Source organism: Artemia sp. Qi Xiang Cuo, chromosome 10, assembly GCF_049724085.1.
Source record: "Artemia sp. Qi Xiang Cuo chromosome 10, ASM4972408v1, whole genome shotgun sequence".
Lineage (NCBI taxonomy): Eukaryota > Metazoa > Arthropoda > Branchiopoda > Anostraca > Artemiidae > Artemia > Artemia sp. Qi Xiang Cuo.
The window spans coordinates 37,890,550-37,907,619 of NC_142803.1; the positions used below are offsets into that span (position 1 = coordinate 37,890,550).

The 17,070-nt window shown below is 35.0% G+C and overlaps 1 protein-coding gene across 1 annotated transcript in view; it reads right to left on the minus strand.

The window, feature by feature from the left end:
- Positions 1 to 1,723: 1,723 nt before the first annotated feature.
- The window catches only part of pico (ras-associated and pleckstrin homology domains-containing protein pico), a 196,825-nt gene continuing 181,478 nt past the window's right edge, over positions 1,724 to 17,070 (minus strand). The window contains exons 9-12 of the mRNA XM_089096227.1: positions 16,535 to 16,676; positions 12,634 to 12,802; positions 8,970 to 9,063; positions 1,724 to 3,403 (exon numbers count right to left, since the gene is read on the minus strand). Of these exons, the coding sequence (XP_088952353.1) occupies positions 3,212 to 3,403; positions 8,970 to 9,063; positions 12,634 to 12,802; positions 16,535 to 16,676 (597 nt within the window). The 3' untranslated portion in view covers positions 1,724 to 3,211. The remainder of the gene's footprint in view (positions 3,404 to 8,969; positions 9,064 to 12,633; positions 12,803 to 16,534; positions 16,677 to 17,070) is intronic.

The following is a 17,070-nucleotide window of genomic DNA, read 5'->3' on the forward strand; positions in this document are numbered from 1 at the left end:
ATACCAACTCTGTATATTAAGAAACATAGTAAAGCCGTAAGTAACCTGATAAATCTACAGCAATCTAAAGGGGTTCACGGCCAATCTTGTCTCTTTAAGAGTTTTTTTATTTTTCTACAAACTAAATCGAAATCTCCAACTAAATAAATTAAACCAACTAATTTACACAATTAAACCGAAATCTTTACCAATCCCCATTATTGAACCTCATTCTAAGTGCAAATTCTGTATCATGAGTCCCTCTAAGCTTTTGTGTAACTTTAAAACACACAAGAGCTTAATCAAAATATTTTGAAGGTAAATATAAACCTTTATATTATCATATATACAAAATTACATATAAATCTAATATTGCTTAAAATTTCAGCTGTAAGCTAGTTTAGACAACAACCAGCACCAAAGATAAAAGACAGAAAAGTCACAACCATAGAAAATTATTGACTATTCATTGACTATTATGCATAGAAAAAATATTATGTTCCCGACTCCGAGGTGTGAATACAGTTAAGATTACATGTCAAACCCGTCCCGCTAAAAAAAAGACGTCTTTAAATTTGTATAGAAGAAAATTTAGAAAAAAGGAGGCCAAAATGACCAAGTCAAATAATACAAATAGATGACTATACAAGAAACTACGTAAAAAGTGATAATAAGAGTAATATATGGCGGTATTAAAGTCACAAAGTGAAAATAAAAGCAGTCAACAATATGTTAAACATCAAGATAGATTTCAAAGGTCAAACAATTCATTGCTTGTATTAAAGCCTTACGTAGCGTAGGTTTAAGATGAAATGAAACACCATACTAGTTGTTTTTACCGAAGTTTGACTTAGCCTTGATTGGCTTAGTCTTAGTAAGAAATATTCACTTTTAAAACTAAACCCTCTCTGTATGTGACGGAATAGAAATTTAATATAAATATGCTTAAAGCTTCAAAAAGAAATCTTGCAACAAGTAATAATAAAAGAAAAAAACATATGAGGTAATAAGAAGCTCTAAACAGAGAGATGTTCGTTGTATACAACTTAGTTAAGAGTGGTTTTGCCACCATTAAGATAAAAATAAGTCGCCAAGTGTGTTGACCCGCCACCTAAATTAGCAGTTATCCGGCATTTTAAGACTTATCATGAGGAAAAACGACACTTGAAAATTGAAAGAACAGTTCTAACAGTTTTTAAAGGCCTTGTACTCAGCAGCTAATTACATAAAAAGTAATAATTAAAATTGGCATCCTGAACACATCTAACAACTTAAACAAACCCCTAATCAAATCCTCAAGAAACAAAAAGAAAAAAATAGAAATATATCCAGACAAAAATTTAAAAAAGTAAAGAGTATAAAAAACAAAAAGAGATCCATAATTTTGGAACAGCAAGAACAAATTTACAAAATACAAGAAAGGCCAAGAAAATAACAATAGTTGTTACACAGGATTGTTTTATAAATATATTTATTTATATATATATATATATATATATTTATATATATATATATATATATATATATATATATATATATATATATATATATATATATATATATATATATATATATATATATATATATATATATATATATATATATATATATATATATATATATATATATATATATATATATATATATATATATATATATATATATATATATATATATATATATATATATATATATATATATATATTTGAATCAGATGATTCAAGAACAAGTTAGATGAACTTATCTCAGCAAATATGTTACCAATCAAATTTTTTAAGTCAATTGGTCTAAAACTGGGGAGATACGCTAAACAGTGTTACTGAGTGGCAATTAGTATTGGGCCGATTGTTGGACCCCAACATGCCATTTTTAAGTTATGATGTTCCATAATGGAGCTTAAGGAAAATTGGTAAACGGCCAGAAAATTTTTCTTTATTGCCCCGATTTTAATAATGAAAAACAATAGCCCAGGTTTTTGAACCTGATACAGTACCTAAAACATAAAAAAAAACTTACAAGCAAAATTTTTCTGTTGGGCCATTTTCAAGATATTCTTTGTTTTAGTAAATAGTCAAGTTGCAAAGAAGGAGATTTCAGGCCCCACAAAATACTTATTTTTTTAAGTTCTTCTCTAATTTTATGTACTTTATGCGGAATGTTTGGCATCACAAAAAAGTGTCCAGCGTACACGTCTGACAAAAACGTCTGAAAAAAAGTGTCCACGTCTGAGAAGTTCATATCAAACTTAAGACATGCGCCCATACAATGTTGCATAATTGCTTAGTTTGCAAACTTTCAGAAGGCCATTTAAAAAAGAAAAGAAAATCGTAAATATTTTCTCCCAATAACAGAAGAAAAACAATAACAGAAGAAAAATTATTAGAAATACAGTCAAACCTCGTACACAAAATATTAAAGAGATTAATGTATAAATAACTAGCTACAAAGGGTATTCTACACACTATACTTCGACTATCAATATATGTCATACACTAAAAAAAAAAATTCTTAAATAAATTTGATGTATACACTAATTTATACACAAACAGAAATTCAGCAGTGCAATAAGAGGAACTTAATTGTAAAATTCAACACTTAATCAAGCATTAACCAAGGACTGATATGACGTATTTTACCACAGGCCATTCTAGCCCTGGGGAAAAAGACGAATAAGTCAATTTTGTCGTGCTAGTGAAACAAACATATTTCAAGAAACCATGACAAGTCAAACCGTCAAAAAAACCAAAGCTAGTTAAAATTCAGCTTATTTTGTTAGCAAATTTTGATCCTTTTTAAGTGAATTATGGCTTTTTCTATCCAGGAATTGACTCCTTGATATTCATAATACGGTATTTAAAAAATCTAAAATGCCAAAAACTTACATCGTCTTTTATGGAAAACATGGCAGAATTCTCCTTCTTAAAATTTTCGGTGAGGATCTCAAGTCTTTGGAATTCTTCAAAATTATAAACAGGAGTAAAAATTATCCGACAACTTCATTTCTTTACAACTTCATTTCACGACCACTTCTTTCTTTAGCATAAAATTTCACGAAAACTCATCAAAAAAAAAAAAAAAAAAAAAAAAAAATTCTAGCCAAACGATTTTGCTATTACTTTATGAATAATCACGACCTCCCAAAACCAAACATGACACAGAACGTGTTCTGATTTTGGGTCACCAACCAGACCTTGGTTTCACCCCTGACTATACAAAACGAGAGAGAAAATAGTCAAAAACTGGAAGCGAGTGATCGCATGGTCATGAAGGGTTTTGTTGAAGGACGCATGACATAGTGAGTCAGTTGAGTTGGCAATGATAGGCTGTTCAGTTGATAAAATTCTATTAGTTGAAGCAGATCATAAAACTTGGTTTTTCCACCATCCAAACTAAAGCATGAAGTATTGCGTGTCTGATCCATTACCTGTAAATTAAATTAGCTATTAAATAAGTTACCTGGGAAAAACTAATGTCATGAGATATTTCTAGCGAATTACATGATAAGTAAGTTTACATTTCGTGAGTTCAGGAAATTAGGGGTATTTTTCTAGAGGAGGGGAAGGGGAGGTAAAAATACGAGGTGATTTTTTGTTATATTTTTCAGCGTAATTTTTTGAGTTGAGTATTGTCCAGCTTTCGAAGCAACTTTTATGATCGATTAACTGCGCCTGTAACGATTGCATCTCGGGGTATTGGAGAACAGCCTGTCCTAATTCAGGAAAGGAAGAGTGTTGGGCGGTGGACTGATCGCCTATCTCCGTAAAAACGATGATTTTGAATCAACAATATAATACCTCGGGTCTGATTTGACTTGACAGATGACGACCACGGACCATTAACGGATACGTCTTCTGACAACAAAACAATCCCTTTGCCTTGGGTTCTGGAATGCCAGGACTATTAAGCCATGTACTCAAGCTGGTCAAAGACAGGGAGAAATTAAGACTTCCGGTCCATATAACCTTGGACAAAGAAGGTCTATCAGAAGCCACACTTTCAGGTTTTGGATCTATGCATGCAGATGGATATGAAGTCTTCTTCTCTGGAAATGAGAGGAAGCATGAAGCTGGAGTCGCCCTAGCTTTAAGTGATTAAGTGAAAAATTCGATGCTCGAGTTTATGCCTGAAGAAGAAAGGTGATCTTAATGCCAAAGTTGGTTGTGATAATAACTATGCACCAGAACTCCTAGAGACCTGCATTTAAAATAGAAGCAATGTATACGCATACACTATTGGCATATGCGTTATTTTCATTTGTGGGGGGAGGGGGGGCAAATCAAGGGGGTATGGTGAAACTCTCGGGGTAAAAGAGGTTTCCAGGGGCCTTCCCCTAGTGATGGCTCCTGGAAACCCATGCAAGACAGGGAAGAAATAAGATCAAGCTGGATCAAGCTGTATTGTGATAATAATGTCAATTCTTACTATAAGACTCACCTCAAGCCCAAGCAAAAAGAAATCTACAAAGCTGTGAAGTAGTCCACTAAGAATGACAGAAGTTGTTTTTTTTTTGGAGACAAAGGTAGCCGAAGCTGAGGCAGCTGCCAGTAAAGGTGATAGTAGAACAGTGTATCGCATCACAAAGAGAACCAGCGGTGACTTTCGCAAGTCTACAAGTGCTGTTGAAAGTAAAATGGGTAAATTATTTATGAGAAAAGAAGATATTGATAGCAGATGGAGAGATTACTTCAACGAAGTACTCAACGTTTCTCTCCCCTCCCTCGCCCAAATCCCATAGTACCTCCTTCCAGATTGCCACTCTATCAACTGGATATCAACGGTGAACCCGTAAGTCTCCTTGAAGTCAAGTCCGTACTACGAAAGCTGAAGAATAGCAAGGTTGCCACAGTTGATGACCTACAACCTAATTTATTGAGATATAATCAAGATCTTAGCGAAACCTATTCATGAAATCTTGAATCAGATTTGAGAAACTGACAGTGTTCCTAATGACTGGAAGAAAGCCGTCATTGTTTAACTTTTTTAAGAAAGGTCGTATTCAGTCAAAAATTGATGTGATCCTGAGAGACGAGCAGCACAGTTTTCGACAGACAGCTTGTTTGTTAATCTAATATTGAGTTTAAGAATACCGATTGAAGAATTAAAGGAATGGATGACAGACAGAATAGTATTTGCGTTTATTTACTTCTTAAGACTTTTGATTCTGTCCATAGAGAATTACTTTCGAGAATATTACGACACTTTTGTCTCCTGGACAAGATTATTTAATGAAGGTGGAGACCTGACAGAATGGTTCCAGGTCCTTTCCAATAAAGGCTGTATCCTCTCTCCTGTGCTGTTCACGATTCTTATCGACTTACACGCTTCCGGCAAGTCATTTTGTTGGAGGAATTCAGTTGAATAAGAGCCACACTGTCTTTGATGGTGATTTTGCTGATGACATTGTGCTCCTTTATCATCTTCAAGAAGACTTACAGCAGAACAGCTCAGAACTCTTAAACACAGCTGCACAAGTTGGATTGTCAATCAGTACTAAAGTCATGCGCAACAACGTCAATGCAAATACAGACTGGCCACTGACTATTGGTTCCAATGAGTTAAAGGTAATCTTATGCAGGTAATGGTTTTACCAAATTATGTATAGTCTGAAAAAAGTCCTGCATACCCGCTGAAGCTCAACCTCCAAAATAATTATGTCTAATTTGCACTAATGTATGGATGCGAAGCTTGGGAACTTACAAAACAGCTTGAGAAACGCATACAAGGTTTTGAAAATAACTACCTCCAATACATCCTGAGAATACACTGGTCTTGCAGAATTATGAACGCTTTCGTAAGTAAAAAAACAACAACAAAGGAACCATTGTTGGTTGAGGAAATCCAGAGCAGTAGATAGAGGTATTAAAGTAACATGACACGTAACATCTGAATTCCAGATGCCAGGTGAGGCCAAAAACACCCGGTCCTACTCCAACTTCAAGTTTACATGGTTCGTACAGGCGATGGCAGGCTCCCCAGCGATGTACGACATTGTCCCCCCCCTTGTAATATAATACATTGACGGCAGAAAACGACACTTGACCAATGCTACACTGGCGGGAACATATTTTGTGGACTCTGCTGCCGCAAGCTCTTTAGAGGTGATCGTGGCCAGCCGGCATATACCAGCCGGCATGGAAGGAACTAAATTTAAGTCTACATAAATAAGTCTAATTAGAGCAAAGATTGGAGGCGCATTATTTGAAACTTAGGAGAAATGAAAGCTCGTATCAGCAGTTTTCCCAATACTATGCTGAATCCAATAAATGTACTAATAAATAGCATTAGCAGATAATATTTGAGAACGAGTTAATGTTCATCTACCGCTTTTCAAACGGAGCTCTCGCTATTTACGTCGTCCATTTCTGTAACGCAAGCGTGACTTTAAAATCGACGACGAAGTTGAATCATATAGTGGCTTCAATTGGGGAGGGGGGCCATTTGCCCCCTCCACGATTTTTTGCCCCCTCTAGATTTTGAAATATACCTACTTTTTTTGAATTTTCATTGGAAATGGCTTTTTTAATATCTTCACTGAAAATAGTTTTTTAGGTATTTTTAGCGAAAAAATTGCCCCTCCCGAAGTGTTTTAAAAAGTATGGTTTTGTCCACCCCCTACATTTCCGTCAATTGACACCACTAGAATCATCAAAAATCTTAGCTTCTAACAGATACGACTATAGTGTCGCTCAGACTTGATACTAAATCACAGAGGATAAGACTAAGTCGCGTAACTGTCTGAAACCTTCAATAACTATAATGACTATACAGCGGAATATTATTACACGGATAAATTAATTAGTGCTGGTCAAGTAACATTCAGCGAATAAAATATTATGCAGCATCCGCCCCCGCAAATATTTTAGAAAAGTCGTTTCACCTTCAATTATCGCTTTCATTTTCCTGTAGGTCATTTAACTACAATTCCCCATAAAATATTTTAACGGTCGAATAAATCTAGAAAACAAGATACCCAAACGCCACAACCTACAACCAAAAACAGAAGAACAAAATTTCAATTTAAAGCAGTTTGAGTGTTTACTGCCGCTTAAAGAAATCTCAACTTTAACAACCGAAACTAAATTTTAATAACAGTAAGAAGTAGCTAAAATAAAATTATTTATTTCTATAAATGTAAAGGTGAGAGCTTGAATTAATCATTTAGGCATTTAAACAAGGAAGTAGCTTCAAATTTAACGCTCGAATACGTATTTGACATAAAAAGGCTACTAATCCAGAGTTACGCTAGTAAGAATAGGTAGTTAAACATAATAGGTAGTTACCCTTACTGTATATAATTCTGATGTTTATAATATAATCCATAAAATCAAGAAGCCTCTCTCTAGAGGTATAGATCACGTTTGCGCTAAACACCTCCTATGTGGAACACATTCACTTCTTTCCCACGTTACACTAATTTTCCAAATGGTGTTCACAAAAGAAAACGTTCCTCCTTCGTTTTCAACTGGCAGTATTACTCCTCTTCTTAAAAAGAACAAACCCTTAAATGAATGTTCATCATACGGACTAATAGCGGTAGCTAAAACTTTTGTAAAATTTTTGGGAAGTTGATAATGCCTGAATTGATTGATAAATGTTATATGCCCCAACATCAATTTGGGTTCCAGAAAGGAATAGGGTACGCTCATGCACTGACAGCACTGTCGTCAGTTTTGATTGATGTTGATAAATCGGGAGTCATTTGTTCTAGGGAGCCATGATGTCAGGTTCGATAATTCGTTAATTCACGCGCATATCCTCACTGAACTGTATAAGCACAGGGTCAGTACTTGTATTATTTGTACTTTGTATAATATGTATACTCATTTAACTGTCATAGTTAATCTGCCTGACAGAATGATTACAGAGATAGTCATGCCTGAAAGCCGTGGAGTAAAGCAAGGTGAGCCCTTACATCCCCAGTCGCGCTTAATAATTGTATTCCGGACGTATAATCCCAAGCGGCTACCCCTTGCATTTTAGAAGGTATATTTGTATCTCTTATTGTTTACGCGGACAATGACTTCAACCCCATCCAAATGGTACTGGCGTTTCAGAAAAAAATTTCCATTCTGAATCGAGAATACTTCATGATAAATCTTTAGTTAACCACTGAAAAGTCAGAGGTGGTACTATTCAACTGGAACCCAGTTCCCAAATGATATAAAGTTGATCTTGATGAAGTACCCGTTGCTCCTAAACCAGATATGAAATATCTTGACCTCCCAATCGGCGATGAGCTCCTCATCCGTCATTTCCAGTGCCTATGGTAGCTTAGTATCTAATAACCCTGGGCAAGTAATTCTTGGGTGAATAGAAGATATGATAATATATACTCTAATGCACGAGATATGCTAATATAGACCCTAATGCTGCCATCATCAGATGCATTGAAGCTTACAATAAAGGAAGCTATGGACACCCATGGCGTTCCATTTTAAAACAGTAAATGTATTGCGTGTTTTTTTGTTTTTTTTTGTAATTATTGTGCTTGTTATGTGTTAATTATTATTAGGTTATTCGGTTAATTATTGTGCCTGTGTGCTCGTTTTATGAATTCTTTCTTTTTTCTTTTTTTTTTTTTTTTTTTTTTTTTTTTTTTTTTTTTTTGGTCATTTCCCGTCTTTCTCTTTTCTTTATTTCTTTTCTTATACTTCGTTTGTTATTTTTTTTTTTACAACGGATCATAAATAAATTCTATTCAATTCAAATGGCATAATTTAAGGCTATGTCAAAGTTGATGCCTGGGTTGCCGATTGAAAAGCCTGTAGGAAGAAAGGTAGGGTAGTAAACAAATAGCCCAAGAGATTAAGTAATGGTCAAATTATAAAGCTAATTTACGTAATTTGAGATACTTGCATATATTAATGCGACATATTGCCTAGCAATATAAAACTGAAACACTATATTTTTCTTTGAATCAATTTTTTGTTATGGAAATTTGGAAATCTATATGTTTCTTTTTGTATTTTGAGGCTGAAACTTTTTCTTACCTGAGTTACTTGGGCATGATGAACTCTGCCACGATATAGATAGGATAGGACGTAAATTCCAGCTTTGCTCCGACTTTCTCTGACAACGAAAGCCCTAAGAAAATAATACAAAATTTAAATAAAACAGGCGAAAAAACAAAAAACAACTTGAAACTTCAACACATATAAGGTAAACAATATGCGTTACGTTCACATTATTACAATGACTCTCAGGTCTTCAACAAAGACATGTGCTTATTTAACCTTCGTCCATTACTCACTAAACAGTAGATTATTATTTGATTCCAAGAAGCGTAAGACAGTTCAAAAGGGAGATAAGGAGTCACACTTGAAACACTGAAACTTTAAATTATTTGCAAGCATGTATTTTTTCGGACATACAATATGTTGTATAAGGTTTTCCACCTCAAATAGACCACCACTTTCTCACGAAACTAATATAGCAGTTATACCCCTCTTCATTGGCATCTATTATTAAGATATAAAAAAAAATCTTTTCAAAAAGTTCGTGGTAACGAATTGTAAGTAAGGAGCGATCCGACTCAATAGTAACCAAAGCTCTAAAAAATGCAATTTTGATACCAACAGATATATCAAAAGAATTGGCTTTTTATGCTGATTTCAAATAGATAAATTTCATAAAGTTTTGTCTTACCAATAAAAGGTTATGAGCCTGAAAACATTTTCCTGATTTTGGAAAAAAGGGAGAAACACCCCCTTAAAGTCAAGTGATCTTATTGAAAATCATACCATCAGATTCAGCGTATCAGAAAACCCTACTGTATAGGTTTCAAGCTCATATCTGCACACATCTGAAATTTTGTATTTTTTGCAAGAAGAAAGATCACGGATGCGTATTTATTGTTTTTTTTTTTTTCTTCTTTTTTTTTCAGGGGTGATCGTATCAACCCAGAATATTGGTCCTAGAATATTGAGAGAGGGCTCATTCAAACGGAAACTAGAAATTCTAGCGCCCTTTTTAAGTGACCAAAAAATTAGAGGGCAACTAGGCCCCCTTCCCCATACCCCTTTTTCCCAAAATCGTCCGATTTAAATTGAGACAGCCATTTTGTTCATCATAGTTGAAAAGCCCAATAACTATGTCTTTGGGTATTAAATTACCCCCCCCCCATAGCCCCAGGGGAAAGCTCTTTAAGTTACAAAATTTGCCCATTGTTTGCACATAATATTTATTATTGGGATGTATGCATAGATCTTTGGGTGGGGGGGGGGACAAATTTTATGGTAGGGTTTTTTCCATGGGGGAATTTTCCATGGAGAGGGAAGTTCCGAGGGTGTGGACCTGCTAGGGTAAATTATACAATGGGGGAATTTGCCAGAATTCTTATACAAAATTCTTTTTATATGTCTTGCTTTCTCTTTTCTGTCTCACTTTAACGAATGGAGTGGTTAAGAGTAACTGTCCGGGGTAAATTTTCACCGGGATTAAATTGTCTAGAGGATATTTCCATAGGGAGGAGGTTTCTCCGTGGAGGTGGGGCCAGATTTAATGGCATTTTTTAGAAAACGATCAGAAATCAAATAAAAAAAACAAGTTTTTTCAACTGAAAGTAAGGAGCAACATTCAAACTTAAAACGAACTAAAATTATTAAATATATAAAGGCGGCTGCCCCCTCCTCAACATCTCACCCTTTACGCTAAAGTTTGTTTTTTGTCCCAATCCTTTAAGAATGACTCCTGAAACGCAAGGGCCGTGTAATTAGAACAATAAGACGCTTTTTAAAAGTACTAAAAGAATTTAGCGTAAAGAGCGAGGTGTTGAGGAGGGGGAAATCCCCTTCATGTACAATGATTCCTGTTCGTTTTAAGTTTTAATGTTGCTCCTTACTTTCGGTTGAAAAAACTTGTTTTTTTTTATTTAATTAGTATCAAGGGCAAACATCCTTTCTTCCTACATAATCTGTTCCTCTTACATTAACATAAGCAATCTGGTCTTTATTTTGTCCTTACTGGTCTTTTGCCGAACTAAAACTAAACTACCAAAAAGTTTAAAAAAATAATCGTTTCTTCTGGGTCCTCAAATTCTAATTAGGAGTCTTGATAGTCACTGTGATTTTATTAAGCTCAAAGGCCAAGAAAATGTATTCTATTGAAATATTTTTTTTTCTTTTTTAGGACATAATCTAGAATCTTTCGAAGTTTTATCAAATTCAAAACAGTAGACATTACTTTCTATTAATTGGCTTAATTAGAGGAGCCCAAAAATTATAAAACCGTGCTCATTAGCAAAATTTTCAATCTGAAGATTTAAAACGTTTTCATTTCTGTACTGTCGTTATTATTGTGAAAGCCATGTTATTTAAGTGTTTAAACTTTCAATGCTTTTGTGAAAAATAGTACGAACATGTAATAACATACCTAAGGTCGCATTTAGAAGAACACTCCGGGATATAATATCTGGGATGGCAGAAGTGATACAAAAAAGGAAAACCATACCCCATTTCCAGTAACATTATGTAACATACCAATTTATGGCGATTCGTTTAAGTGTCCAACTCGATGTAGTTATAATAATAATAATAATAATAAACCTCCAACATTAAGGCGTATCTCATCCGTTTTGATCTAATGCTAATTTCCTATCTTAAAGAATTCTCAATATCTTTCTTAGGAATTGGTATTTATTAGTGACAAATCCATGTTTATATTCATAAGCATGGCCAAATATATGCATGAAGTATTTTTCCAAAAAAATACCATTGGTAAATAATATATAAACTGTCACGCCCACTTTATTTTCCAAAGAGCCCTATTTTAAGATCATAGAAATAAAAAAAAATATGAATGGCACATAGTTTGAAACAGCTTAGTTATCTAAATTAAACGTTCGAATCGGATTTTATTTAACTCATCTGATTTATTCAAAAACTTAGTTTTGGCCAGATTACAACCTATAAAGCCAATAATGCTCAGGAAGGGTTAAATCGTTGTAATATGTATTTGTAAAAAAGATATTGCCTTTTTTATTACATAAGAAATCGCTCTGTGGTGCCTCTATTTTTCATTTGAATACGTCCATATCTTGTTTTAAAAACCCTTATCTTGGGAACGAAAATTAGTTCATGTCAATAAGACATGAGGATTCGACATGCAGATATTTTCATTAGTGTACAAAATGATAAAAGTTTTCAATATACAAAATTTTCCGATGCATTTATTATGTTGAAAGACAAAAAAAGAAATATACTCAGGAGGCACATAGCTCTTTATTAAGGCAACACGACAAGGTTATCTTTAACTTAATTGGCAAAAAAAAATGTCCTGGAAAAAAGAGGAATTTTGCAGCCTTCAGCAGAACTTTTCTTCCGTTTCACGACCCCCTTCCAGAATTTCCAGAATAAAGATACCATAAAAAAGATGCCAAAGTAGTTGTCTTGCACCGCAGTATTTTAAATTACCCATGCAGAAAGCCTATTATCAAAGCCTATTACCCAATATCAGCCTATTTGATAATTTATTCCCTTTTCTCAATTCATGGGATCTATCAAGGTTAATCCTCAAAATACCTATTTTGGTTTAAATTAAGCGAATAATTAAGTTGCTCGCTTATCTTCAAAGAAGGATGCATAATAATTACATAATAACTGAAAATTCGTTCAGACATAAAAACTGTCAAGGTTAAGAAATGAGTTCTTTACTTACCCGTCGACGAGACCTGATGTAGTTAATAGATGTGCCGCTTCTTCCCTAGACATCCCACTGTGAAACCAGGGCTGTGTCATGTGAATAGCTGCTTCAAGACCAGTAGTGGCTTGTCCAATACGAAAGACGTTTGGAGATCGAGGAGTAGAGGAAGTGGGTGCACTCTGACCTAAAATTGTAACGTACGTTTTAAATTAAAACAGTATTTAGCGAACAAAAAAAAACGGCACGACCAAATTCCAATTTTAATTAGTTATTATTTTTTTTTTTTATGGAATAGAAAACTAGTCATATCTCCATTTGGTCTCCCCATAGCTATATGCTAAAATAAAGATACGCAGAGTGGACAAAGTTCAATCCGACCATGAAGTGTTTCTAACAAGAAAAAACGTCTAGTCTTGACGCTAGAATCCGTCTTCTATACCAATCTAAAACCAGACTAGGGAATTGAGATCTCTTCACAGGATATTTAGCATATAAAAACTTTAACATAGTAACATACGTAATTGATCCAGAACAAATGGCTACAAAAAAATCAGCAAAACAATTCTGAAACGTTTCAGCCCCCCCCCCTTTTAGCCAACGTTTTAGCCAATATCTAAGCTCATTAGCATTAACCCGGGCCATCGCGGGAAACAGACACAAAAAATGTGGTGGGAAAAAGATTGAGCAGAATCAATGAGCGTTAAGAAAGCTGCAAGGAACAAAATTTAAAAGAATGAGGCAAAGTAAAATCTTAAAAAACTTGGAAGAGTCGAAGTGGTAGTTAAATGTCTAAAAGTAAAAAAAGAAATCTGGTCAGATTTTTTCCAAGAGAAAGATCGGAATGTTTCACTCTCTAAACTCCACCGTTTTAGCATTCCCAATACATAGAAGTGTTGGACAAATCCAATAAACACTCATTTTGATGGCAAACGAAAAGACAATTAAAAACAGTGAGGGGAAAGAAACCCTGCCAATTACCTCTGAGAAAACTCCCTAACAACTTGACAGTAGACCACTGAAAATTTACAAACTCTATGACGAGACGATTTTTAAAAAATAGCTTGACAAGTCCGTTCACTTCTGAAGAACTTCAAATCTGCACCAGAAGGGTGAATTCAAAATCAACACCAGGACAAGACGACATAACTTACAAATAGTTAGCTGAGACAGATGATAGGACGTGAAAGCATGACTAAAGTATATAACGCAGCTTAAAGTCACAATGCGGCTTCAGGGATTAGGAAACAGTTGGTAATGAACCGAAAAAGAGAACACAGATAATCTGCAAAGTCAATGCTGTCCTATAAACCAACCAATGATCCCACATTTTCAAGCTGGCTTCCGTAAAGACCTAGGCACAAATGATAGCTTACTTATCCCAGAGAGCAAAATCAAACGTGTCCTCATGGAAAGGTAAATCCTTCTTGTCGTGCTGGCACTTGACCATGTACAAAAGGAGTCGATGTAATGCATTCTATGGACTTTCTTCAAAATTCTATATACTTCATCGTGAACTTTCTCCTACGAAAATATTACAGCGTGCGTACTAAGATTAACTATCAACGGAAAAAGAAGCAACCATGGGTGTCCCGCAGGGATCCCGTCAACTCTTCTTCTATACAGATTCTTGTTAGTAAACTTGTTTTTTTTTTGAGAATTTAATAAGAAAGGGTGCCTATGTAGGTAATCTTCATCTTTGGCGTGCAAAAAGCAACAATGACGACCTGCAGACTCAGTGCAAAAGCACTAGATGAACCTTAACATTTTTCCAAAGCAATAGGCATAAAATACCACATGAAAAATCAAAGCTAATAGCATTTCACAGAAAAAAGTACCTGCCACAAGAATATACAGATATATTTCAGATTACAAAACTCAAGGAAAGCTTCTCGGAATCGCAATTGACCCAAGATTAACTTGAAGGCCACATGCGAGGGAGGGTAAAAGAAAATTGCTGACAGAAAGTTACTATTATAAAGAGAATGGCTGGCATAAACTGGCGAAACCGTCAAAGATTCTTTTACAGTTTTACTTCCAGTACACAAGAGCCAAAACGGACACGGAATAGTAGCATACGAAAGCTCTGCATAAGATCTGCTGTAAATCTAAAGGGAGCTTAAAACATCACTCTTAGGATCGTCTTACATTACTTCATATCCTCTGGAAAGGCAAGAAAATTATCAGGAATTCTAACTACAGCCGATAAACGCAACAAAATCATCCTTCAGTACTGTACAAAAATTCCGTCATACTTAAGTGTAACTCCTGAAACTTCTCCATGGGAAATGATCCCAGTCCTGACTTATGTCTAGCCAGATGAAAAATAAGAAATCAGAATGACTCCAGTCGGAAATACAAAGAATTTCTGACTGTAAGAACTGGATATATTTCCCGATTAGTCAGCAGCAACTGTAATTCCTCAATTTTCGTTAAACATAGTCAAACAAATTGCTGGTGGCCCTTCAATTCTCACTACCAAGATAGTAGCCATAAATAAAGCTTTAGAACCATTGAGCAGGCCAATTCTATACGAACTGGCATTGTTGTTTTCAGACATTCAAGATAATCACTAGAAATCACTAGCAAATTCATTTCGCAATTCCAGACAACAAAATAGTATTCCTCTAGAGAACTTGACTTAGTTTTCAATTAAGCAAAGTCTTACCCTCACTTTGCTTAGTTGACATTCCACTTCCAACATATTCCGAGCCGTCAAGGGGATTAGAGCTAGTCAATCTTTTAGCAGCAAAAACAACCCAACCAACCAGCAACCAAAACCTTTTCACACAAAGAGACAGCCTGAGAGCAAGGTTCTCAAGGCTTGCTAAGGCCTTATGGCCTGCATTCCCTATTCTGATGTCGCAAAGAAAGCAGATTATACGGTACGCCACATAATTAAATGCTAAGCAATTTTTACTCCCGAAATAGAATGGAAGGTGGGTCTCGCATCTTCTTTAAATTGCTAAAAATGCTTGAATCGATTCAGCACCTCATACTTGGCTGCAAGAATTTACATAGCGAAGCTGCTTGGTCGTTGTCACTTGACATGGAGTTTCACAATTGGGTTTCGTTTATGAACAGTTTTCAAGACATAGAAAAAGAACACACCCAATAGCTTATCTTCCATTAAAAACTCCCAATTTCGAAATAGTTTTTGAAATGAACTTGGCTGATTAATATGCAAACTAATTTTTTACCCCTATCTTGAAGACGAACCTTGCGGCAAAAATGCTCAGTCCCTTGTAGCAAAAATGCTCAGGGGAAAAATTTCACCCGGTGAAAGTAGTTCGCAGGAGATATTTTAGAAAGGAAAATACAACTGCTTGCTACCGCATTGCTTAAAATAATATCGGGTCATAGAAGTAATAAAGCTCTACTCTGGGGGGAGGGATCTGCGCCGGGGGGAGGGATGATAGTTTTACCAGAGATTAGAGACCAAAAATGGCCAGCAGTCTGTCGCCCTTGACTCACAGAGTCTTGATTATGATACATAGCTTTCCTAATATTTATTTGTTTTGAAAATACAAGCTTGAAATTTCATCCCGTTGGTGCAGTCAATAAAAAGATATCCAGAGAGAAGAATAATCCATCCCAACTGCACCAGGCGATCATTTAAATGCAGAATATTACAAATTTAAAGATAATTTCAAAGAATGTAGAAGGTTAAAGATCCCAGGCCTAAGTTATAATAGATTATTGTTCCGACTAATTATACTTATTAATCTTGAAAAAGGTAGGTTTAGCTTCGGAGTAAGATTTAGAAAGTTGTTCTTATAGAAAACAAAGTTGTCAAAAATAAATTTTAAAAATACGCAGAAGCTTTAACTTATAGCCCTTCTCTTTAAAATGGGGATAATGAGAGCAGCTTTGAAGCATTTTTGTACAATATGATTCCAGTAGCCCACAGTAAACATACCCAAGAGACATTTACTGCCTAATAAACGTCTTTTCCAGTTAAGACCTTCTGCCGCAGCTACGTGAGGCGCTTCTTGCTCATCTTCAACGATACGACCAGGTCTACCCGTAAAATCCATAGGAACTCTCCATCGTATGCTTTCCTAAAAGTGAAAAAAATAAATTGATCGGTCTAAACGTAATAAAGGTGCTTTTTAAGCCTAATAAAGCCTTTTCTCAAGTGTACAGAAAAGATAGGACGAAATTTCAGAGAAGAGGAAATGAAAATATGTCCTGAGACTTCGCACCTGAAATCAGCGAATTCTTTCTTTTACATTTTTAGATTTTAGCGTCAACGCAATAGATCCACTAGTGCTTAATTCTCAAAACACTAGCTGTTGGCTTTCCACACTTATTAAAATATTTTATAAAAATCAGGATGTGCGCACGAACAAAAAAAAACTCATGAAAATACTTTAGTTATCAAACTTTCTTCTCTTTTTTAGTCAATTGAAATAAGCTCATATTCAAATATACTTGGCCACGTTTTCCATGCTG